This window comes from Panthera pardus, unplaced genomic scaffold, assembly GCF_024362965.1.
Source record: "Panthera pardus isolate Hobbes unplaced genomic scaffold, ASM2436296v1 HiC_scaffold_2, whole genome shotgun sequence".
Classification (NCBI taxonomy): Eukaryota; Metazoa; Chordata; class Mammalia; order Carnivora; family Felidae; genus Panthera; species Panthera pardus.
The window spans coordinates 43814671-43840593 of record NW_026526765.1 but is presented as its reverse complement, the minus strand read 5'-3'; the positions used below and the strand labels follow the sequence as shown (position 1 = coordinate 43840593).

Sequence of the window (25923 nt, the reverse complement as noted above, 5' to 3'; positions counted from 1 at the left end):
TGAACTTTGTAACCCAATCAGAGGCTTGCCTGAGAGCCAGCTCACAATGGCACCGTGTCAAAAGGAACGAGCTGCAGATCTGACCCGAAAGGTAGGGATCCTGGCTGAACGGGTAGACATTCTAGAGCTTCAGGTCTTCAGCTGTGAAATGGAAAATGAAATCTACCCCTCTTAGCCCTACGGTTGTGTTCTAGGGATCAAACAAGGTAAGTCCTTTGAAAAACAGAAAGCATTTGTCTCCCGAGCGATTCCCACGTGCAGTTCTGCCTACCTGGAACCCACTCTGCCCGCACCCCCCCCCCATAGCTGTGTAACCCCAAATGGTCCTACAACGTGGCTTCTCTTGCTGCAGCCATGCTGGCCTCCGGGTGCAGGCGTGTCTCAGCGTCTTTGTTACTGTCACACCCTTTGCGTGGAATGCTCTTCCCTTGGGTGACGACATGGCCGAGCCCTGATTTCCTTCCCATCTCTGTCCACATGTTGCCTTATCAGAAGGCCTTCTCTGAGCACACTGTATGAGTTAACATCCAACCCCCAGCAGCTCTCCTATTTCTCTTACACCACATCGGTGTTCTTTGTAGCACGTATGCATTGCCTAGTTATTTGTGTGCCTGTCGATGATCTGACTACAGTGGCGGTTCCACAAGGGCGGGCGCTTTGCTGTGTTCTGTTGTGATCCCAGTGCTTGGGACCTAGCATGCACACCCTCTTCCACCAGAATAAAAAAAAAAAAGTGAAGAGACAAGAAAATCGCAGACTGCCATATGAGACTGTGAGATGGGGTGGGCTGGGGGGAAGAAATTTCAGTGGGGCGGACCATACAGAACAAAGGAGAGGAGACCCCCTGTTCCCTCCGGCTCCCCTCCCACCTCTCGGCTTCGATGTATTACGGCAAAGCCTCGGTGTAATTATGGGCATTTAGATTGTTTACTCCTTGTTAACCACCCTCTTTGCTCACTTAATTGGTCCAAAGCCTGTGGTATGAGTAACCAGCCATGCGGCAATTTGGCACGTGGGGCATAGTAGTGGTGACGGGGTTGAGCAGGGATCGCTGCCTTCACACTAGTTGAGTTCTGGGTGCAGCCTTGAGCCGAAGTGGAGCTCAGGTTGGTGGCGCCCTGCAAACACACCAGGGGGACTTGCCCAGCCCCGGGATCTTCACTCTGGGCTTCTCAGGGGTGCCCGATTGGTCTCCCAAATTCCGTGCTTTGTCAGCACCCTACCCAAGTAGGTGGAATAACTCCCCCTCTCCCGCTTCAGGGGGACTAAAACCCAAGCTGCATCTACATGGCCTGGCTTTTGACTGCCTGGCCACCTCACCTTACAGGTCTCTCCTCCTCACTCATCTCCTAACTGCTTTCCTATACCTGTCCTGCCTCAGGACATTGGCACTCACTGTTCCTCTCATATCCTCATGGCTGCCTCCTTTTATCCATGTATTAGTTTATATGAATGACTGAATGGATAGTATGACTTTGGGTAAATCCTGGTCTCTCTCTGTATTGCCATTTCCCCAACTGATAAATAGGTAGATGGGTTTAAGTTCCACATTCCTTTCCAAAACATATGTCTGAGAATCACACAAGCCATTTAATGAGGCCACAACATTTTTTACAGACGCTACTGGGCCCTGGGTTCTAGAGGCTATGTAAATAGTGATGAAAAAAATAAAGGTAGAAATCCTGCCCTGAAGGGGCAGACTTTCTAGTGGGTGGAGATTGACAGACAATAAACATAGAAACAAATAAGATAATTTCAGTGACTGCTAAGTACGGTAACAATAAAAATAAGGGAACGTGATGGAGAGTGAGCCATGGTAGGGGTTTTGGTTAGAGTAGTCGAGGGGAGCCTCTTTGAGGAGGTGACTTTTCAGTGGAGACCTGAGTGACGGTGAGCTGAGACAAAGATTCCAGGGAGGAATAGCAAGGGTAGGAGCCCAGAGAAAGAAACGAGTGTGTTATCTTCAAAGAGAAGAAAGGAGGCCTGTGCAGAGGGGGAGGGTGTCTGGTGGGCAGGATGTAAGGGATGAAGGTCTTGTCCGGGGCCATGGTACAGAGTGTGGATTTCATGTTTGGGGCGATGGGCTGTTCATGGAGGGTTTGGGGAGGAGAGTGACTTAACATCTTAGAAAAAAGTCATTCTGGCTGCTTCTTAGACTAAAGGAAGACAAGAGAGGAGGCAGGAAACAGCCGTCCACGGGAGAGAAGATGGCATCTGGGTCAAGGGCAGAGGGGCTGGTGGAATTCCGGGTGTACGTTTTGGAGGTAGAGCCGAGAGTGCTCACTGATGGATTGGATGTGCTTGTGAGACAGGGATGCAGCTAATATGTGTCTGGTGAATAACAGACATGGCTCAGCGATCCCTGTGGGAGGCTGGTTTGCCAAAGAGCTCAGCATTGGGGTTTGGGCACAACTGAAACGACCTTTGTATTTCCTACTTGTCATTGTCCTTGAGGACAGGCACCGTGTGGCTTTTGTTACTTTACCCCTGATGCCTAGCACAATGCCAGGCACAGAGCTTGTACCTCTCCCAAGGACCTCCCAGGGAGGCTGGGCCAGGAAGGCGGCCCAGGGCTCACAAGCCACCTGCTCTCTATGGTCCTATCAGCCCCATGTGTCGCCAGTCTGAGCAGGTAAGGCAGCTAGGCTGCATCGCCCCTTGCCGTCTTCAGGTCACCCAGAGCCCCCTCCTGTCTGCACCCCCTCACTGGCGGTAGGAGCCCAGGAGCCCAATTTCGATGCAGTCTGGCTGCTTTCCCAGCTCAAAAATATGCCCCCTGCTTACAATTCACCAATAGTCTGGGCCCCCATCCACTTCTTCCCCTGTGGGTCACACACAGGCTTTGGGGAGACCCAGGAGTCGGCCTCACATTAAGGGTGAAATGTCAGTTGTACGGAGGAGATGTTAGGGGCAGGGGTTTGGGGAGGGGGTGTGATCTGTATTAATCCATACATTTCTCAGCTGGGGAGCTCCCCACTCGGCCTGTGATTAAAGGCTGATACAGAAAAAAGATACTCCTTTTTCAGGAAGGTCTTCTCCAGGATGCCTCCAGCGGGGAAGAATGCTCCCCCAGAGGGGAAGAGTGCTCCCCCAGAGAGCTTCTCAGGGAAGGGACTCTTCTGCATTCTTGGCTCAGCCTGACTGATTATGCAGGCTTCGCCCTGTTCCAGGGCTAATAAGAAAGCACAGCCCCAAGGCACTGGGGCTTTGTATTAAATTTTTAATAGCCACGGTGGGTTTGATCCCACACTCATGGGTGAATTAGTCACTGCAGGTTCAAGTGAGGAATTTATGGACAGGCCTCAACAATCTGCTTCTAATTTGGGGCTGGAAACTTTGATTTAAGAGTTCTAAAAGGCAATATGGTATATAGTCAAGGAGGCCTAAGTCCCTGCCATTCAACGAATCTTATTAATCTACATGTTTGGCACTGTGCTGGTCTGGGCCCCTCCCTGTGAGTCGAAAGCTACGTTTGTGAGCAAGTTACTCCTGTCTTTGGGCCTCAGCCTCTTGACTTGCAAATGAAGGAGTGGGGGCTCCTCCCAGCTCTTTCCAGCTCCGATCTCCTGCATCTGGGTCTATGAAGGACAAAAGTTATCTCCAGCAGCTGCTGCTCCTTGGAGGCCTCCCTTAGGGAAAGTTGGCTTTGGGACAGAGCGCTTGCTAGAAGCCCAAGCATGCCCTGCCCTGAAGCCCTGCCCTGAATCTCTGCTCCCCTTCCTGTTGCTGGGGGAGAGTGGAAAGGGTTAAAGTTGGCTCAGCAAGGCAGGAATAGACTCACTGGATCCCCTCCCTCTTCAGGTCCTCTCCCCGTTTTGTTCTCAGGGATTTGCTCAGCTTGCTGAGGTTAGGTAAACCTCCTTGCTGGGCTGGGAGCCATGCCTCTCTGCCTCTCTGCAGCTAGAGAGCTGAATTGTAGCAACTTGCCTGGGTTCTTCCCCCAGGCAAGAAATCTGAAGCTGTGGCAAGGGGTGGAGAAATCTTGGAACCTGAGACAATGATTCTGGCTGGAGCCAGAAGTGACTTTGGAGATGACTGAGTCCAATTAGCTCTTTTTGCAGGTGGGGAAACTGAGATTCAGAGAGGGGGCTTTCCTTAGGTTCGCCCAGTGAGTTAGGGATAGACTCAAATGCAGGTTCCGAGGTTCCCAGGCCAAATCCTTTCTCCTGGGTTGATCCCAGGAGTTTGGGGGACAGTCTTTTGGGCTGAAGCTGTCATGAATAGATAATGTTGTGGGGGGGGGACACAGAAGGAAAGTAGAGGGGCCATGATTCTAGGGGTCATGAAGAAGGAAAAAAGGACTGATTCTTTGTTGATGCTTTTTTGGGGCTGCCTTCCTGACACTCATCCTGCCTTTGCCAGGCTGTCCAGGCACCCCACATGTCTACCGCTTTGCTTTTCAGCTCACAGTAGGCTGGTCTGCTTTTGCTAAGAACCCAGCTTGAATGGAGGCTCATTCATTTAGTTGTAAACAGACTTGCTTCAAGCCCCAGTCTCATTTCTTCCTTCCTTCCTTCCTTCCTTCCTTCCTTCCTTCCTTCCTTCCTTTTAATGTTTATCTATTTTCGAAAGAGAGAGACAGAGCACAAAAGGGAAGGGGGCAGAGAGAGAGGGAGACACAGATCCTTAGCAGGCTCTGAGCTGTAAGCACAGAGCCTGACGCAGGACTTGAACCCATGAACCTGAGATCATGACCTGAGCTGAAGCCAGACGCTCAACCGATTGAGCCACCCACGTGCCCCTAGCCTCTCTTCTTATTAGCTGTGTGATCTTGGGCAAGTTGCTTAACTTTTCCGAGCCTGAGCTACCTGTCTATCAAATGGAGCGCCAACAGTAACTTCTTCACAGTGTTGTGAAGAGATGCCTGAGATAATGCAGGGCCAGGCACAACGTAAGTGCTAGAAAAATGATAGAGCTTACCAGCACTCCTCTGTCTTGGTGTCCCCTCATCGTCTTGTCTTCTCCTTCAGTAGAATGGACCTGTCTCTGGGCCTGCCCTCCTCAAAAGGTAGTGTGAAGCTGATAAGACAACGGAGGTAAAGGAGCTTCAAAAAAGACTATGTGGAACCAGCGATCTCTCTTGGTGGTCTCTCTGACTCGTTTGTCCCACGCCCCGTGGCTCCTGAACAATCCCTGGGTTGACCAGTTGTTGGTCAGCTCAGGATTTGGATTAGGGAAACACTGGGAGCCCAGATGCACCAGGATTCATCCTAACCACCCATGAACTAAATGGTTCTGGGCATGTCATTTTGCCTTTCTAGGACAGTTTTTCCCATTGCAAAAAGGGGCCAGAAACCCTGTTTTTCCTAATTCATAGGTCTGTGTTGGAAACTGCAAAGCTCTCTGGCTGCTCCTGTGTCCACCCCCACCCCCCAAACCCCCTTCCTCTGGTTCCATACCTGATTTCCATGAGACATCCAGCCCATTCTGACTTTCAGTTTTGACCAGTGGTCTGGGGCAGCTGACCCAACCTCTGCTCCAGTGTTGGGTCTGAGACCCTCCTTGCCCATCAGAGCCCTGAATTCCCTATGGTCACTGTGATTGGCTCAGGGACGGGCCTGTGACCCGATCACAGCCAACTAACATTTAGCCTGGAACTTTGGCTTATAGTGACAGGGAGAAGTGACTCACTCTTTTTTCTGCTGGACAAGAGCCTGGGAGAATGAGAATTTGGAGCTCCCAGACACCAATAGGTGTGAAGAGAATCTACCTGATCCTTAAGCAAATACAAAGCAAAACAGACAGAAGGCAGAGAGGGGCAATCTTCTGCCAGAGTTGTTTGCACATTTGGTCCTAGACTTAGCTAAAGCCAAACTATTCCTGGACTTCTCAGAAATATGAGTCAATTTATTTATATGTAATAATATAAAATATATATAATAATATTTAATAATAAAACATGATTTACTTTCCTTCTTTCTTTCCTTTTTCTATTAATTCCTCTCCTTATCTGATTATTTATCTTTGCTTAAGTCAGTCTTATTTGACTTTCTGTCACTTGCAATCAAAAATCCCTAATTAAGACAATGAAAGAATTATTATTATTTTTAATGGAAAATAATTATGATAGTTACTGGAATAAACAATGTTAGCTGTTGACCCAATTTCCATTTCCCTTTCTTCCTCATTAATAGAACGCTGGATGGGGGACGGTAGCAGGTAAGTCCCAGGAGAGATGAGATGTTTGGCCTAACCTAATCATGACACCCCTATTTCTTGTTTTTCAGAGCCCTTGCATTAACAGTGGCCATGTGACCCAATTATAGACTATAAGACAAGGAGAAATCTGCTGGGGAAAGTAGGTGTCTGGGAAAGTAGACAGCCAGCATCACCCTGTCTCCTTCTTCCTGCCTTGGAAAAGGATGTGATGACTGGAATTGCAGCAGCAACATTGTGACCATGAAGCAGAGGCCAAAAGAATTGCAAAGGTGCCTGTCCTCACAACATTAAGCCAGTACACTAATGCCAACAGCTGTCTGCCTGTATGCTTCTTGTGATAGAATAAAAACAAACACCTATTTGTTTAAGCCACTGTTAGTTGGATTTTCTATTATTTGCAGCTCAAAGCATTCTTTAGGAATGAATCATTTCACTCATGTAGAACTCAAGTAGCTATCTAGCAATGTCATTGACCCAAAACCTGGACAAAGATACTAGTTAAGAATAAAACAACTCAGCCTGTTTTCTCTCCCTAGGGGCAAAAAAAGAATAAAACAAAATAACATTTTTGGAGTAGTTACTCTTGCCAGGAAGTGTGTTAAGTGCTTTAGCTGCAATAACCTTATGGACAGTTACTATTATTAGATCAGAAAACTGAGCTACAGAAAGATATTTTTGGGGGTCACTTGGCTAATAAATCCTGGAGATAAAAAGGCTTCTGGGTAGCTACAATGGATTCTACCAGGTACTTCATTCATAAAAAAGCCCCTTGCCCAGAGATCATATACTCATTTTCTACACAGTGCAGGCATGGAGTTCTCTAACGGATTTACTGTTGTAAAAAAAAATAGAGACAGAAGCGCCCCGGAAATAAGTGACAGCTGACACTCTGTCAATGAGCAATTATAAAATACGAAAAAAGAAAAGCCTGACTCTTTCAGTGTAGGCGAAAATAGCCTAGCATACCTTCAAAGCCCCGAGGACACCACTGTATTAAAACTCAATTCCACCATTAATGTTTTATAATGGCCTTGAGTCATCAAGTAAAGCTGAAATTACGCTTTGCCTCTTGTTTGAGAAGGCAGGGAGCAGGTAGTACATCTGGGAAGGTTCCTACTTGAAATATTTCAAACAAAAGAAAATTTTAGCGTTTTAATCCACAGTACTTCCTGCTTCTCCCCACCCCACCCCAACTTTCTGGAAAAATCAGCTCACAGAATGCTTCCTCCTCTAGAGGCCCAGAGGCCAAGGTGTTAGAGGACTGCATTTTCCATCACCATTTCCCCAAGATGTTCCCTTCTCAAGCCTGAATGTCAATAAGTGTGTTTCTAGCAAAGGTGATCTTAATTTACAATGCCTGGGGGTTACCCTGGGGCAGTCATGGCAGAGAACCCAGAAACAGCGTGAAGACTTGAAGAGCAGCACTTGTTAGCACCCCCACCTGCTGCCTGAGCTGGGACCCGGAGGCTGTACAATGAGCAGAAGGCTCAGAGGCAATTAAATGGTTCCAGTGTCTAGATGGGCAGGGGCCTCTGGACAAAAGTCCGGAAGGTGAAACCTACACCATGTTGAGAGACTGGAGGTGGCCGTTGATGTCTGTAATCCAACCTGCCCTGTTAATAGATAAGGAAACCGAGGTCCAGAGATGGGAAGGGACTTACTCAAGTTTCCACAACAAGGTTATCGCACAGCTCAGAGCCCTGTTTCCTGACTTTTGACCAGGGCACAGGGGAACACCAAATCAAAGTCCCAGGGCCGGAGAGGTCCTCTGAGACTTGTGTCCTGAGCGAGGACTGGGAACAGCCTGGCTGAAGCTCCTCTCCCACCCCGGGCCTCCTCCTTGGGACTTCCGGGGCTTCCCAGGCAGCTGAACCAGGTGGGGGCCTCTCTGCTCTCAATTCAACAAATATGTATTTGGTATCCAATAGGTGCTCATAATAGTGAGAGAGATCATATGTGGTGGCTGTCCTAGTGGCTGAGATGATAGGTTCTGGTGTCGTTCGCCAGGCACCAAGTTTGGGGGGCCCCTTGCTTGCTGCACTTAGACACAACCTAAGTTACACCGGCCACACAGACAGAGCCACACAGGCATAGGTAGAGTGGTCCACCCGTTCACACACAGACACAAACATATAGCTGTATGCATAGCCATGTGCCCACATCAGAGACACACACACACATATAACACACACAGACACATGCATATATATATATATATATATATACTCACAAAGGCACGCACATGTGCACACACACAGAGCCCCCCTGCACCCCCCCCCCCCCCCAACCTTAAACAAATTGCAGTTTTAGCAACATTGGAGATGACAGCTACATACTTCCCTGGTAAAATACTTCCTCAACAGTGCCTGACCCCAAACCAGGTGTGCCCGGGTCCCTCCCCCACACCCCTTGCTGCTACAGGTATTTGCTGAGTCGCGGCCGGAACCCAGATCTGAACCCTGCCTGATTCACTTCTCTCTCTGGGCCTCAGAGCTTCCTCTTCTCCACTCAGAGCAGCCTCCCAGGGCTCAGCACCTTGAGTTCTGCCCCTGACTCATCCTGCCTTAGCACAGTATGAGGACTGTGGTTTGCACAAGCTGGGGCATGACCCAAGGTGGGGATGGGGTGATTTCGGTGCGGGGCAGGGGTCACTGTTAGGTAAGGGCCCAGGAAGCAGGATGGGTATGGGCTGTGTGTCTTGTAGGGGCACAAGGAATATGTACCATTCAGTCCTGCTGGGAAGTTGCCTTATGGGAGCAAAGGGGGGACCCAGAAGTAACCCCAGGATTGTCTGTAGTTCGGATTCCCCTCACCCCAGAGCTCCTGGGCCCTGCCCTGCCCCTCCCACAGCTGCATTCTCCCCATGGGGTCAGAGTATATAGAGCCAGTGGGCTGGTTCACCCCAAGCTTAGGATTTCCATTTCTGGGTCACATTCTGGGCACCCAGGATCTGGTTGTCCTGTTCAGAAACCCCCAACTAGCTTCCTAGGCCTGTGCAGCGGGCCTCTGCTGGACACCTGCCACCCAAGGCAGGCTGTGCACCCCTGAAGGGTGGGAGGGGGGCCAAATTGGTGCTGTTTCCTGGCCAGGAGTAAGGGTGGTGAGTGGGTGGAGCTTGGGCTGGCAGGTGTAAGCACCTTCTTTGTGGAAAGGGAAGGAGGAAGGGAAGGCTGAAGCCACGGGGCTCTCCATGTGCACTCTTGCTTAGTACCCGGCAAAATTAGGGGTGGACCCGCCTGAAGTCAGTCAGTCCTGGTGCAGGGATGTGGAGGCCTCCCGTGGCAAAAGCATGAGGCTGAATGTCAGAGAATCTGGGCTCTGGCCAACTCCCACCAAAGAGTCCCATTGGATAGGAGCACAGGCTCTGGGGTCAGCTACCTGGTTTTCAGGGTTCTGGGAATGTCTAGCTGTGTGATGTCAGACAAGATGTCCTCTCTGAAGCTCAGTTTCCTCATTGGTCAAATGACACCACTAATTGTCTCTACCTCGTGTTGAATAGTAAAGGGCTTAGCAAAATGGCCGGTACCTAGTTAGTGATTAATTAGCATGATGACCTCTAATCTTGGTGAGACCCTTGCTTTTTCTCTGAGTCTCAATTCCCTTTCAGGAAAGGGAGGGATGATGCTATATTCAATGATCTTTAAAGTTTCTTTGGACACTCGGTCCAGGATTAGGTCCAAGGGAGATGCCTCTCGGTGCTTGGAAAGCCCCAAGGACAGAGTGAAGCACTGGGTATTCTCTGGGTACCGAGAGCAGCCCTCTGCTCTCACTGACGGTCTGGACCTGCATATCTTCATCGAAGCTCTTGGAGAGAGAAATGGGGCCCAGAGAACGACACTCCCTCAACCTCAGGGCTGTTGCACATGCCAGGCCCACTGCCGGGAACACTTTCAGGGTCTTTCCCTTCTCACCCGTTTAACTGCCATGCATGTCTCACATCTTACGTCAAGTGTCACTTCCTCAGGAAAGCTCAGATCTGCTGTTACCGGGTTTCATTGCTCTGTGTGTCTAATTCCATCTATAATTAGATCTACGTAGGTGATCACTGGATGGCACTTCCTCCAAGGGGCCTTCCTTTCAGCCCTGTCGAGGTTTTGTGCCCTCCAGATGTACCCCCACGGCACCCTGCACTCTATATTTCACATACATCTGTGAAATCTTTGTTTTTCATCTCTGAGGGGCAGACGAAATGTCGCCTCATCTAGGGGGCGCTGGATCAAGATGGGATCCCCTGCTGCGTGTTCCCATCCTGCTCTTTACGCTCCTTTCATAAAATGCACTGAACTTGTTAAACTTGTCATGGCTTATTCAATATCTGTCTTCTTTCACCAGAACAGGAACTTCCCAAGGCAGGAACATACTTGCCTCATCCACAGTTGTATCTCTTGCATGTAGAACAGTGCTTAGCCCATTGAAAGAATTAATAGCTACGTGTTTATCCTTTTCCCTCCGCAAACACACACACCCACCCACGCACGCGCACACATGCACAAACCTACTTTTACTCTCAGTGCCTAGGACAGTGGCTGGCACAAAGCAAACTCTCAGTTAGCACTTGTTAAATGGAGGAACGAATACGTGAGACTCCTCTACGACAGCTGAAGCTCGGGAGGCCAGGGATCACGTCTTCAACGCTGTTGTTTTCCGTTTTTTTGTCAACGTGGGATCAAGTCAGGTCTCCCCGAGAATGTCCCCGTCATAGGACCAGATGTCCAGAACTCCACTCCAGGCATTCACAGCAGGGTCCCCAGAGCCCCCTTTCTCCGCTGTTCACAACCTGCCCCACTCTCCCACCCGGCCCCACCCTTTCTTTCCAATTTTAATTTCCACAACTTCCTCTCAACCTTGGGGTCTCAGCCATGGACACCCTCCCAGAACACAGAGGTAAAATCACCTGGTTTTCTCCATTGTCCAATAGCTGCCATGGAGAGCCTGATGGAGTAAGGACAGGAGGTGATACAGTAACTAGTTCAGTGGGACAGAGGAAGCTTCATCAAAGCCATGACATTTGAGCCTGACCTTGAAGGTAGGTGCTAGGTAGCCAGGCGGAGACTGTGAGGGCTGGAGTAGTAAAGAGCAAGGCAGGAAAGGCATTTCAGGCAGAGGAAATAATCAGCAAAAGCTCAAAGCAGAACCGGCTAAGATTTCTGGCGTTGTGGCTACTCCCTGAAGAACAGTGGGGTGCAGAAACATGAGGGGAGCAGAAGGACTGCCAGGGGCTGGAAGAGAACCCAGAAATGGTATCATTAGAGAGAAAGGAAGTAATGGTACCATAGCAACAGCAAAAGTAAGATGTGGCCTTTCCTTTTTTTTTTTTTTTTAACGTTTATTTACAATTTTGAGAGAGAGAGAGACACACACAGTGTGAGTGGGTGAGGGGTAGGGAGAGAGGGAGACACTGAATCCAAAGCAGGCTCCAGGCTCCGAGCTGTCAGCACCGAGCCTGATGTGGGGCTCGAACCCACGAACTGTGAGATCATGACCCGAGCAGAAGCTGGACGCTCAACCGACTGAGCCACCCAGGCGCCGCTGGCCTTTCCTTTTAAAGAGACCACTGGGTAACAGTGCATGGGACTCTGCCTTTCCCGGGCCTACAGAATAAATGTTTGCATGAGCTGATGTCTCCAAGTCTTTCCAGCTCTGAAGTCCTGTGACTGAAACTAAAGTCTCCCTGGGCTTCTCATTCCAGTTTTGGCTCAGCACCAGGACTTGTGACCAGAGATGAGGTCAGTCTTGTAGATTTCAGGACAAACGAGGGCTCTGTCTATGCAGCTGGTGCGCATTTCCTGTGCCCAGAGCTCTGCCCTTGTGTGTGGTGCAGCCGGCTGTCACCATGTTCATGGCGTCACCTGCCCCTGCCAGCCTCTCATCCTCTGGGCTCCCGGAGCATCCCTAGAGCTTGGCCGGGACAAAGGCGGCACAGCAGGTTGGGGAGGGTGGGTGGATGACAGGGGGCCTATGGCAGGTTGGCAGGGCACTAAGGACACCCTGATGATCCTTGGCTCAATGGCCTAGGCTTCCGCTTTCCTTTCCTATGTCCGCATATGTTTCTTGCAGCCAATAGATTTTGGAATGAGTCAGACCTGGCTGTGAATTCCCTCCTTGCCACTTACTTGTGGCAGGGCATTTGGCCTAGTTTGCTTGGTTTTTACTCATTATTGCATTTGCTCACTAGCTCAATTTGCTTACTGATCCATCCACTTATGTATTATTTGATAAATGTTCAAGAATGCCTACTGTGTGCCCACACAATGCAAGGGACCCGGTGTTCCACAAGCTGACTTTGTCACTGCCTTCATGATCCACAACACTGCTAGCCTGTGGGTTCAATGGCAGAGCCACTAACACTCGGCTATGGAGCATTTGAAATCTGGCTGCTGTGACCAAGGAAAAATTTCAATTTTATTTAATTTTTATTAATTTAAATTTAAAAACAGATACTTGAGAGCACCAGGGTGGCTCAGTGGGTTGAGCGTCCGACTTCGGCTCAGGTCGTGATCTCGCAGCTTGTGAGTTCAAGCCCCACATCGGGTTCTGTGCCGACAGCTCAGAGCCCGGAGCCTGCTTTGGATTCTGTGTCTCCCTCTGTCTCTGCCCCTCCCCTGCTCATGCTGTGTCTCTCCTTCAAAAATAAATAAACATTAAAAAAATTAAAAATAAATAAATAAAAGCAGATACCCGGTTCTCTTTTAAGTATGCTTGAAATAACGGGAATGTGAAGCCGCTTTTCAACTGTAAATTTTGTGAAAACTAAATACAGATCAAATATTTCGCATCTAAGTCATGATGCCCTGGACATGTATAAAAACACATTGGATTTCAGAGTGTTAGTAAGAAGTAGGAATGAAAAAGATTCTTCTAATAAATGTTTCAATATTGATGACCTGTTGGAAATAACCATTTTGGATATACATAGAGTTCAATAAAAATAATGACCAAAAGGAATTTCATCTATTTCTTTCTCCTTTCTTTTTTTTTTTAATTATTTTTTTATTAACGTTTATTTTTGAGACAGAGACAGAGCATGAACGGGGGAGGGTCAGAGAGAGAGGGAGACACAGAATCCGAAACAGGCTCCAGGCTCTGGGCTGTCAGCACGGAGCCAGATGCGGGGCTCGAACCCACAGACTGTGAGATCATGACCTGAGCCGAAGTCGGACGCTCAGCGGACTGAGCCACCCAGGCTCCCCTCTTTCTCCTTTCTAAATGTGGCCCCTGGAAACTTAAAATCACATATGTGCTTCACATGGTCTCTGGACAGGGCTGTGTCAGGCAATTAAACGAGCAACTACAATGTGAACTCCAGGATTGTGGCCAGCGTTAAATGAGATGCTGCGTATAAAGTGTGTAGTTCAGAGGCAGCACGCAGTCTGTGTTAGCCATGCCTGAACTTCAGACATCAGGCGGTATGCCATATCACTGCGTTCCCTCACCTGGACAAGTGGTGCTGGTCTTAGGGCCAACTTCTGGTTCCCTTTGCTGACAGTGACTTTTTCCCCAGGGGTCTCGTGGGACTTTTATGCGAACAGGGCCTTCCATATCCCACCTCTTGTCCTTAGGACACTGCCAGATCTATGTTACAACAGGGGCCCAGGGACCCCTCTGGGCCCCGCTGGATGTCATCTCTGTTTTCCTTCTTCTTCCTCCTCCTCCTCATCAGTACACACTCTGCCCTACTTCAAACTCTGATCCATACTCTAGGACTTTCTAAGTCACTTTTGGATTCCACAGATTGGTAAAATTCCCCCACAATTTTGAGGACCTAACACAGGATTGTTTTCTCTATTTGTTTGCTTGTTTTTGCAAATAATAGGGTCACTAAATTTTTTTAAACATTTTTTTAAGTTTATTTTATTTTGAGAGAAAGAGCACAAGCAGGGGAGGAGAAGAGTGCGGGGCGGCGGCGGGGGTGGGGGGAGTAGATAATCACAAGCAGGCTCCACACCACCAGCACAGAGCCCGATGCTGGGCTTGAACTCACAAACCGTTGAGATCATGACCTGAGCCAAAACCAAGATTCAGATGCCCAACCAACTGAGCCACCCAGGGGTCCCTGAAATTACAAAAAAAAAATTACTATCTCCTATCACCGTATTTCATAAGAGAAAGAACACTTTTATTTATTTATTTATGTTTTTTAACGTTTATTTATTTTTGAGACAGAGAGAGACAGAGCATGAACGGGGGAGAGGCAGAGAGGGAGGGAGACACAGAATCTGAAACAGGCTCCAGGCTCTGAGCTGTCAGCACAGAGCCTGACACGGGGCTCGAACCCACAGACCGCGAGATCGTGACCTGAGCCGAAGTCGGACGCTTAACCAACTAAGCCACCTAGGCGCCCCAAGAAAGAACACTTTTAAAGGTGGGGACTATTTTTTTTTTGGGCAGGGTTTGATAAGCTAATTCTAAAATTCATATAGAAATGCAAGGAGCCCAGAAAACAATCTTAAAAAAGGAGAGCAAAGGTAAAGGACTCACACTTCCCAACTTTAAAACTTACTACAAAGCTATAGTAATCAAGGCAGTGTGGTATTGGCTAAGAACAGGCATCTGGGTCATTGGAAGAAAATCGAGGGTTGAGAAATAAACCCTTACATCTATCGTCAATTGATTCAGACAGGGATATCAAGACAATTCTATGTGGAAAGAATAGACTTTTCAACACATGGTGCCGGACAATTGGATTTGCAAATATAAAAGAATGAATTTGGATGCCTATATCTCATAAACACAAACCGTAGTTCAATATGAACCGTTGACCTAAATTAAGGAGCCATAAGCTCTTAGAAAATATAGTGGTAAATCTTTGCGATTGCAATGAATTCCTAGGTATGACCCCTAAAGCATAAGCAATAAAAGGAAAAAAATGGATAAAATGAGCATCATCAAAATGAAAACTTTTGTGTTGTAAATGACACAGTTGAGAAGAGATAAAGACAAGCCACAGGATGGGGAAAATATTCGCAAATTGTATATCTGATGAGGGACTTGTATCCAGAATAAAGAACTCTTACAGCTCAACGACATCATGATAAAAAAAAACCTAACTAAAAAATGGGCAAAGGATTTGAAGAGACATATCTCCAGAGAAGATACACCACAGGTCAATAAGAGTATGAAAAGATGCTCAATGTCTTTAGTCACTGGGGAAATGCAAATCCAAACCGCAGTGAGATCCCATCTGACATGTACTAGCATGGCAATGACCAAGAAGGCTGGTATTAACAGGTGTTGACACGGACGTAGAGGAATTGACCCTTATATCCTGCTGGCGGGAGTGAAAATGGCTGCTTTGAGAAACAGTGTGGCAGCTCTTAAAAATGCTAAGGATAGCATTACCATATGACCTAGCCATTCTATTCTTACATATCTACGCAAGAGAAATGAAAACACCTGTCCACGAAAAGAAACCATTAACAACCCCCCCAACCCCCGCAAAAAAAAACACACACAAAAAAACCTCATACACAAATGTTCATGGCAGCATTGCTCCTAACAGCTAAAAAGTAGAGAAAGTCCCGCTGTCCATCAACTGATGAGTGGATGAACAAAGCGGACTATACCCACGCAAAGGAGTTTTATTATGCCATAGAAGGAAATGAAGTAATGATACATGGTACCACGTGGATGAGCCACAGGGGTGCATCAAAAACGTGCTCAGTGAAATAAGCCAGGAACAAAAGAACACCTACAGTATGATTCCATTTATTCGCAGCGTCCATTTGTAGGCAAATCTACAGAGACAGAAAGTAGATTAGTGGTTGGCAGGGGCTGGAGATGAGATTTCCTTTTGGGGTGATGAAAATGTGCAAACATTAGATGGTGGTGGTCGTTGCATGACTTGATAAATAACTGAGAGCCTTTGACTTGCACCCTCCTAACCAGGTGAATCTGATGGCATATAAATTGTATCTCAGGACAGCTGTTCAACATGAAAGCAGGCTCCAGGATGGACAGCATATTAGGGAAGAGAACAGAGCTGTGCTGTTTCTAGGGCTTCAGTGTGAGTGTCCACTCTGCTGCTTTTCGGCTGTGGGACCTCGGGCAAATTAGTGACTTTGCTAAACCTCCGTTTCCTCAACGACATGGGGGATCTTGGGAGTACTAAGCAAGAGCCTCTGTGGAAGGCGACACAGTGAGTGCTCAAAAAGCACCAGACATGGGCACCCAAGTGGCTCAGCGGGTTAAGTGTCCAACTTCAGCTCAGGTCATGATCTCACGGTTCGTGAGTTCGAGCCCCACATTGGGCTCTGCACTGACAGCATGGAACCTGCTTGGGATTCTCTGTCTCCCTCTCACCCTGTGCCTCCCCCAGTCTCTCTCTCTCTCAAAATAAATACATAAACTTAAAAAGAATTCCTTAAAAAAAATCACCAGATATTTTTGTTGTTAGATGGGCCTTCACCTCTGATTCAAAGATAGTCCTTTCCATAAAACAAAGTGAACTTTATGAAAATCTCACTGGCTCATCCTTTGTTTTTCTCATTTTGTAAAAACCAGTGAAAGCTTCTTTACTGGCCAGCACCTTCTCCCCCGCCCCCACCCCTCGGGGCAGCGGGACACTGCCCACCCACGTCATCATCCCCCCCTCTGAGAAGGAGACTGCCAGGACTGGAAGAGCTTTAGGGATCATTTACTCCAGACCTTTCCAAGCACATTTTAGGAATAGAATCAGTCTTCACATGAAATTAAAATACTAATAATCATAATAACAGCTAATGATTCCTGAGCCTTCCCCATAAGCCAAGTATGATGTTAAGCATCTCACGTGTATCATCTCCTTCAGGAACCTTCCAGGTACTCAAGGCCACAGCGTTAGTAACTGGCAGAACCCTCAAAAGCCTATCAGCCTTATACAAAACGTCTGTACTCTTGATCAAGGGGCAGTTGAAAGGGGCCTGATTCCAAGTGTTTGCATCCTAGCTGAGCTCCTGGACCCTAGGATATTGAACGGCCTCAGTTTCCTGGAAATGTGCATCCTCGTGATACAAATGCTATGCAGGATTACTGCGCTAAGCACTTTGCACACATTTTTTGCACAACATGCAGCCGACAAGGTGTGAGGGGTCAATGTTTGCTTTCTTTTTAAACATTTTTTAATTTTTTAGTATTTTTTTTTTTCAGAGAGAGAGAGCGTGCATGATGGTGGGTGGGGGGAGGGAGGGACAGAGGGAGAGAGAAAGAGAGGAAGAGTCTTAAGGAGGTTCCACACTCAGCATGGAGCCTGATGAGGGGCTCGATCTCATGGCCCCGGGATCATGACCTGAGCCAAAATCAAGAGTCAGACACTCACCCAACTGGGCCACCCAGGAACCCCAATGTTTGCTTTCATTACCACTGCATATATCACCTCCTTATGAAGAAACCCAGCATGAGAAACAGATTACACTAGGGTTGTTCCGGTTGAAAAGAGTGGGGTGGGGGGGTCCCACTTCTATGTGTCCTATCTTCTGCTTCTCCCTGCAAGGCGACCCCTAGGAACCCTTCTTTGGGACTCTAGGACTTCTTGAAGCATAGTTTGAAGCCACTCTTCTCACCCCAACCTTATTCATTGCGTAGATGAGAGAACTGAGGCCCAGAAAGGGGAGGATACCCGCCCAAGGTCACACAGTCACTCAGGGGCAGAGCTAGGATTAGACCCAGGACTCCCTGATCCCAACCCAGTTGTTTGCTGCCCCTGTTGGGGGCCCCCAGGCCTCAGAGAGGTTGTGCTGCTGCCAGAACTCCCAGGTTGCCCCCCCACCCACCCAGTCTCAGGGATAATCCTTTAATGAACTAAGTGGGGCAATTATGGGAGGGGAGAAGGAGGCTTTGTTACTTTTTGGTAACCAACTGGCACCCTACAGAGCCTCACTTACCATCAGTGGAGGAGCACTTAGACACAAACCCACTGACTTTCCACCTCAACACCCCCCATTGGGCCCTGGGGACAAAGTGGTGATTGAGCAGCAACTTCTGTGCGGCTTCCATCTGGTACAAGCAGTCGGACCCCAAACAAGCAAAAAACTGGAGCCAAACCCCAAAAAGATCAATCACCTCAAGACATCTTCCAGTTTTCGGTTCTTTGTTCAAAGCAGAGTAAGGGGTTGGATCCTGCAGGTCGCACAAGACAAGGCCCGGCTGGTGCTGCTCCTTCTGCCGGCACTGGCACCTGTCTTGTCTGTGCGGCTGGCTCCTGGTGGCCCCAGGGCCCCTCCCAGGTCATCTGGCCAGAGCAGCCTTCCCTGGCCATGGTACCGGAGCAGCCCCGAGCTACTCTAGCCCTGCCTCTGCTTTATTCTCTTCAGAGCGCACAGCTCGAGACAATCATCCGACTGATCTATTTGCTGATGTGCTTGTTTTCTGTCTCCAGCCCCCTATGGAAGTGCTGGTGGGCAGGAAGTGTGTCTGTCTTGCTCGCTACTGCATGCCCAGCACCCAGCGTGGCGCTTGGCATCTGGGAGGGACTGCGCAACATTTGTTGCCTGAGTGAGCGAAAGAAGAAGTGAAGAAGTCAGGTGCCAACAAGCGGACATGGGGAAAGGACTCTCATTCCAGGTCTGTCACTAACTTGCAGTGAGACATTGGGCAAGCTTCTTGCCTTCTCTGGTTAAGCTCATGTTCTTCAATTGCAGAGTTAAGGAGTTAGAGTTAGCATCTCTTTTGGCTGTGTGCTCACATCTCCCTTGAAGGATTTTCATGCAGAAATATGACTGACTTGGCCTTGGACTTGTCTCACTCACGAAGCTCTGTGTTCCTTGGAGGCAGAAACCAAGTTTTACCTACAGTCTAAGCCAGCACAATACCGGACATACAGGAGTAACTGATAGTGTTGGGTGAGTGAATGAATGAATGAACAACTTGATGGATGGATGGATGGATGGATGGATGGATGGATGGATGGGTGGATGGATGGATGGGTGGATGGATGGATGGATGGGTGGATGGATGGATGGATGGATGGGTGGATGGATGGATGGATGGATGGGTGGATGGATGGATATATGGAAGGCGCTCTGAAGTTCCTTCCAGGGCTAGCGACTTGGAGTTCCAGGGTTCCTGTAAACAGCGACAATGAAAGAGGAAGTAGGTATTCAAGTGTGTGTCTCCTTTGGCATTTTAGGTTGGACATCGTCCTCAGACTCTTTCCAAATCCACTTCAGGGGTTCAGGCTGTTCTGGCTCTCCCAAGCCCTAAGGCAGAGAACAATCTGCTCCACCACAGTTAAGACCATGGAGGGAGTGGTACAAAGGAGGCATATGACACAACCTCATTAAAGAATATAAGACAGCAAATTATCTCATTATCCGCACAGCAAAGTGTGTTAAGGTCATAGAGCAACAATCCCATGGAAGGCTAGAGCCGCAGCAGAGGTCGGCACACCTTTTCTGTAAAAAGCCAGATGGCAAGTATTTTACGCTTTTTGGGCCACACTGTCTCTGTTGCAACTACTTACCTCTGCCAGTGTGCCATGAAAGCAGTCACAGGCAATACGTAATGAACAATCGTGCTTGGTTTCCAATAAAACTATGTATGGACACAGAGAGTTCAACTTCACGCGTTACAAAGTATTACACTGGATTTGATGTTTTCAATCATTTAAAAATGTGGCACCATTCTCAGGTGATAGGCGGTGCAAAAGCAGGTGGTGGGGGACTGGCCCCCGGGCTGTAGTTTACCGGCCCCTCAACTAGAAGGGAGAGCACGGCGTTGGGTGGCCTATCTGGGAAGCTTCCTGAAGGAGGGACATGGAAGCCAGGGAAGGACTTGGATGGGGGAGCAGCGGAGGTTTGAGACAGAGGTGAGAGAGCAAGCACACACATGGAAACGCTAGCAGAGGCCAGGGAAGCCACAAGAATGAGCGAGGCAGGCCTGGTGGGGCTGGGGTCAATGCACTCGTGTCCCATCCATAACCCGCAGCATCTGAGCTCCAGCGCTTTGCTGCCAACAAGCCCCCCCTTTTTAAATCATCCGGAATTTCAAGACAAGCCTGCCTTTTTCTGTAAAAATTCCCAATTTTTAGAAGTTGGCAAGGAAGTAAAGCTGGGGTTTTTTGTTTTGTTTTTGTTTTTTTTTTGAAATTAAGAATTAAAAAAACAAAGCGTGAGTCAAATAGAACGTGAGGAGGGCTGACTGTGGCTCACAGCCGCTACTTTGTGACTCTTGGCTCTGGAGGTTTATGGAGATGATGCAAATTGGAGTGGGGGTGGGGCGGGGGGGTGGTGGAGGAGAGCTTCTTAACTTGGGAGTGTGCCTGCAAGGGCAGGTGGGCCCTGGGAAGGAGCGACTGAAATACACCCAAAACACAAGGCCTATGTTCCAGGAGATGTTTCAGGGGAAATCGCTGTTAAAGTAAGTACAAACATATTTGGGTAGATTGCAAAAATCACATAGTTTTCCTTTTTTTAAATTACAAAAAAATTTTTTGAATGTTTATTTATTTTGAGGGAAAGAGAGACAGAGTGCGAGCAGGGGAGGGGCAGAGAGAGAAGGAGCCACAGAATCCAAAGCAGGCTCCAGGCTCCAAGAGGTCAGCACAGAGCCGGACGCGGGGCTCGAACCCACGGACCGTGAGATCATGACCTGAGCCAAAGTCGGACGCTCAACCGACTGAGCCACCCAGGTGCCCCTAAATTAAAAAAAAATTTTTTTTTTTAGTTGGCATTACATACAACGAAGCTCACTGATTTTTATAGTATAGCTCAGAGAATTAGTTTTGCCTGTTCCTGAGCTCCGCATGTTACAGAGCCTGTGCTGTTTGGGCTCTGGCTTCCTTCCCTCCACATACGGTCTGAGATTCATCTATGTCATTTGCGCACACCGGTTCCCTGTTTTCCACGGTCGTGCGTACTGCTCCGTTTACCTATTTTGCGACCAACGGACATTTGGCTTGTGTCCAGTTTTTGGATCTTCTGAGTGACATCGCCATGAACATTCCTGCGTGCGTCTCTTTTGTGGACACAGACCCTGGCTTCCTGGGGTACAGGCCCCCAGTGGACCTGCCGGTGGCGTGGCTGATGTGCGTCTCAGAGAAGGTAGTACTTGCTGTGAGTGGTTTCAGACTCTATCCCCAGACCACCAGGGACCCAAGACCACTCTCCCTTGCAGTTAGGTGACCTCACTGGAAAAATTGAGAACATTGTTGGTACAGGGGTAAGGACATGAAGAGGCAGGAGACGGAGGTCACCCAATGGTACCATTGCTAGCATCATTTTGCAGATAGCCACATCGAAACTCTGAGAGCAAGCCGATTTGACGGAAATCGGGTAAATATTAAGGGGAGGCCCTGGATTTAAATCCAGCATCCGCCAACTCCAGAGTCATGTTTTTGACTGCTCTGCTCCAAAGCCTGGGCACGAGCACAGGTATTTTCACCTCCCCAGCGTCTATGTCCCTCCTCTCACTAACAGTATCCAGATGTCCTTTGGGGAGGCATCCAGTACCTATTTGATGTGGTCTCAGTGGGCAGTCACTCCGAGTGCCCTCTAAGTACAGGCCTGGCCTAGTGCTAGGGTGACGGGCACCAAAGGTCTAAGGCACCTAAGGTGCAAAATTTAAGGATGCGCTCACTCTCAGGGTCAGACAAGCACAGGGTCAGCCTCCCCTCATCCCCGCCCTGCAAGGGACCCAAGTTCAGCCAACCCCACCCCCGTAAGCAATCTGGATTTTGAGAGGAGGGGCGTCCTTCCGGGGGGAGGGGGAGACAGCCTGAGTGGCCTGTCCCCTCTTTCCTGGTTCTTCTCTCTGGGGGAGGTCTGACAGTCACCCCTGCCTTCTTAGTCTCTGGGCTCGTACCCGTGCATTAAATTCCCCTTCTGCACCAGGTAGATGGGGTTGGTTTCCCCACCTTTTAAGGAGCCCACTATGTGCTCTGGGACATGTTGCCCAAGGTTCCTGAGTCTCCTTTTCCCCATCTGGAAAATGCAGATTCAATGCTTAGCACTCCAGCTGGAAAGCACAGCAAATCCCTGGAGAGGGGATGCCTCTGAGCCCTGCTTCCTAATCCTGGCTCCACACTGGCACCACCTAGGGAGTCTGAAGAGTCCGATGCCCAGGCTTGCACCTCATCCCAATGAATTCAGAGTCTCTGGGGTGGGCCCAGGGAGCAATATTTTGTAAAGCTGCGCCCCCCCACCCCCACCCCCGGGTGATTGCAATGAACAGCTAGGGCCAAGAACAACTGTGGGAAACAACCTTGGTGTTTCTACAAGTACTTCTCCTGCAAGGCCCCATGGCTCCATGCCTGGGACTTTACTAGAAGCATCAGAGTGGCCTTCATCTGGGTGGCAGCCAGATGGGAGGAGGAACAAGAACCACTTATCTCCCTTAGGCCTCCCTTATCCCTGGGTTTTCAAGGATCCCAGCAGCAGCCTGGAGAAAGCCAGTGGGCTTAGCTTGAAATCCGCAGCCTGGGTCAGGCAGTTGTTGAGGGGTCTGAAATCTTAGAGCCGAGGGCCATCAAGAGGCCATTTGGGCCATTTCCTTGCCTCGGGTGGTGGGGGCGGGGGGTGGGGAGGGAGGCACTGGTAGGGGCCCCGGAATAGGCAGCGGGAGAGCGGTGTTCAAGCCTCAACCCCACCACACTCGAACCAATGAATCTGGACGAGCAAAGCAGCTGCAAAATGAAGAGGTTATTTATTGACCAGTCGCTGTGTGCAAGGCGCCCAGCCGGCTCTCCTCAACCTGGGCACCTCAAAGTCCTCTGATTCAGGGGACAGGGGAGGGGACCCACAAGCCACGCTTGTCAGTAGGCATCCAGGTGATTCTGCTCTTGCTGGGCTCTGGACGCTGCCCTGGAGGCTGGATTATCAGGGTGATTCTGAAGAGGGAAGCCGAGCTGAGCATCACAGTAGAGGGGCTGTGTCAGGGAGGATGGCATACTTTGGATGGCGCGGCAGAAGCGTATGGCCCAGACATAGGCCTCAGGCTGCCCCGACACACCAGGCCCTCGGTTTACTCAACTGCCACTCAGAGGAGTAGGATCTACAGTGTGTCATATAAATTCCGGGTCCTACATCGATTCCTCTATCAGTCACACTTTTTTTTTTTTTTTTTAATTTTTAAAATCTGCGTATGGCTGACACACAATCTCACATTAGTTCCAAGGGGTACAACATAGTGATTCAACTTCTCTACGCATTATTCCAGGCTTACCGCTGGTATAGCTACCATCTGCCACTGTCGGACAATGTTACAGTATCGTTGGCTCTATTCCCTATGCTGAAGGCAGCCCTTGCCTGCACAGGGAGGAACAGAGAGAGAGGGAGACACAGGACCCGAAGCAGGCTCCAGGCTCCGAGCTGGCAGCACAGAGCCCGACGCGGGGCTCGAACTCCCGGACCGCAAGATTATGACCTGAGCCGAAATAGGACGCTTAACTGGCTGAGCCACCCAGGCGCCCCTGCATGCGGTTTTAGGCAAGGCTTTGTCTCAGCTCATCTTTCAGGCAGTTCTCATAATTTCCTGGGGAAGGTGGCACACTGGACTGATGATCTCTGTTTTTAGTACAACCCCCTCATTGGTTACATGGCCAGTAGGAGTCAATAACCAGAGGGGCCCAAATCTAAACATAGACATGTGATCCAAAATCCAATAATCCTGGACCGAGATTATCTACCTCTCTTCTTGCCCATCCATTCATCCATCATCCAACCACTCATCCATCCATCCATCCATCCATCTACCCATCCATCTCTGTGTCCGTCCATCCATGCTTTGCTAACTTACTTTCATCTGCTTATTTCTCTCATCTATTTAATAAACTCATCTATTTCCATGTATCTATTTATCATGAGTTGGTCTCTGTAACAATCTGTCTATTCAGTTTAGCAAACATTTATTCAGAGTCTGTTACACTCTCCGTATTGTATCTGTTGCTTCCACTCTCCGTAGACTTCATCTTCCCACTGAATGCTTTTCTCCTCTGACCTTTCTGCAGGATCCATACTCTGTGTGACCACAATCTCCACTTGCCTCTCTCCTGACCCCCATGCTTGTGAGTGGACCCCTTGTCCTTTCTTCTTTTTTTTAAAGTTTATTTATTTATTTTGAGAGAGAGAGAGAGAGAGCACGATCAGGGGAGAGGCAGAGAGAGAGGGAGAGAGAGGATCCCAAGCAGGCTCTGCGCGGCGAGCGCGGAACCTGACATGGGGCTCAAACTCATGAACCATGAGATCATGAGCCGAAACCAAGAGTTGGATGCTTAACCAACTAAGCCACCCAGGTACTGCCCTTCTTGACCTTTCTTGACTGCTTTCACCTGGTTCTTCCATTCCTGTCCTATGCTAGACTCTAGGCAAATATTGATTGACTGGATGACTGGACTCCTAGCTAAGATGTTTGCATCAATTCTTTTCCAGGGTTCCATTTCCGTTCCCAGTCTAGAGCTACGCACGCGGTAAGAATTTTATTCATAATGGCGGCCCTAAATTCATAGTCCTTGGGAGTTGGAAAGGACTTTTCAACTTGTATTCATTCAACAAAACTCGCATAGCTTTGCTTGAAAGATGTGCTTGTCAGGCATAGAGATTACTGATTATTTTACAGTTGGGGAGGGGGAAGCTCTGAGGACAGGGGCTTGCTCAAGGTCCCACAGCTATGGCAGAGCCTTGAGGACAGTGAAGAGATTGCCACTACTCTAGACCCAGACAGCTCCTGAATTCCCCACAGAGCCACATGGTGTGTGCTTGAAGTTCCCCAGAGCGGAGGTACTGGGAAAGCACGACCTACCTTACCAGGTCAAACCAGTCTGGCTTCATCACGAGCCACAGGGAGCTGCCTTCTGGGGGGTAGAAGAGCCTGAGTCAGTCCCTGCCTGCACAGATGACATCAGGGTGACCGGGGGCTGGCAAGGGAAGGGGGGCGTGGCCCAAAGGTACAGGCCCTGGAAGGGAAGTGGAGGGGACCTAGGAGGAAGGGAAGGGAAAGTGGGGGGCCCTACCTGAGCAGTGGAGTCCAGCTGCAAGACTTTCCAGTCAGGCTACACTTCCCCTCATCCCTGGGAAATATCCTGCTAACTCTGCCCCTTCTCTACGTTACAATCAGACTCATAAGGTATGATGTCAGTGTTTATCTAGCTCAGTGGTTCTCAAACTGGAGTGAGCCCCAAAATGACCTGGAGAGCTCCAAGCGTGGGTGGATCTGTGTGAACTCCACGAAAAGACCCCACGACAAACTGCTGAGTAAGGCGTGGAATGATACACAAGATGCGATTTTCACAACCACTCTCTTTCCCCAGACAAATAAAAGGCCCCAAATGCTATATATTTCCTTCTGGAATATCTATGTATGGATATAAATATCTACAAAGGTCACACACCTAGATGATTATACTGGTCACCTTTGCAGTAGGTATTTGTGGTAGTAACAAAGAGGGCTTTAACCTTCCATGTAATGTTTTATTATTTCACAAGGAAAATTACCATGTATTACTTATGTAAGTGCAAAATTTAAATAAGATGTCTCCAAATTCGTTTGCTCATTTTATCTGGTTGGAAGTGCGAGGATCTGCATTTCAGCAAAGTTTCTGGGGGCTTCTGTGGAGCTGATCCATGAATTACATTTTGAGGAAAGCTAGTCGAGCCCACCATTGTACAAATGAGTAACTTGGGAGTCAGAGAGGGTAAGGAACTTGCCTAACTCCACACAGCATGGCAGCGACTGAGTTGACCCTGGGATGTTTTACTCCAAGGCGGTGCTCCCTCTTATACACAGTGACCAGAAAAGGAAAACCACTGGGGAACTGGATATGGAGGCAGCGTGAATGTATTTCCAGAGCAAAGCGGA

General features: G+C 48.9%; 1 protein-coding gene across 1 annotated transcript in view; it reads right to left on the bottom strand.

The window, feature by feature from the left end:
- Positions 1-15849: 15849 nt before the first annotated feature.
- SLC36A1 (solute carrier family 36 member 1) overlaps positions 15850-25923 on the bottom strand; it is a 154999-nt gene continuing 144925 nt past the window's right edge. Inside the window, exon 11 of the mRNA XM_053907047.1 lies at positions 15850-15893. Coding sequence (XP_053763022.1) covers positions 15865-15893 — 29 coding nt within the window. The 3' untranslated portion in view covers positions 15850-15864. The remainder of the gene's footprint in view (positions 15894-25923) is intronic.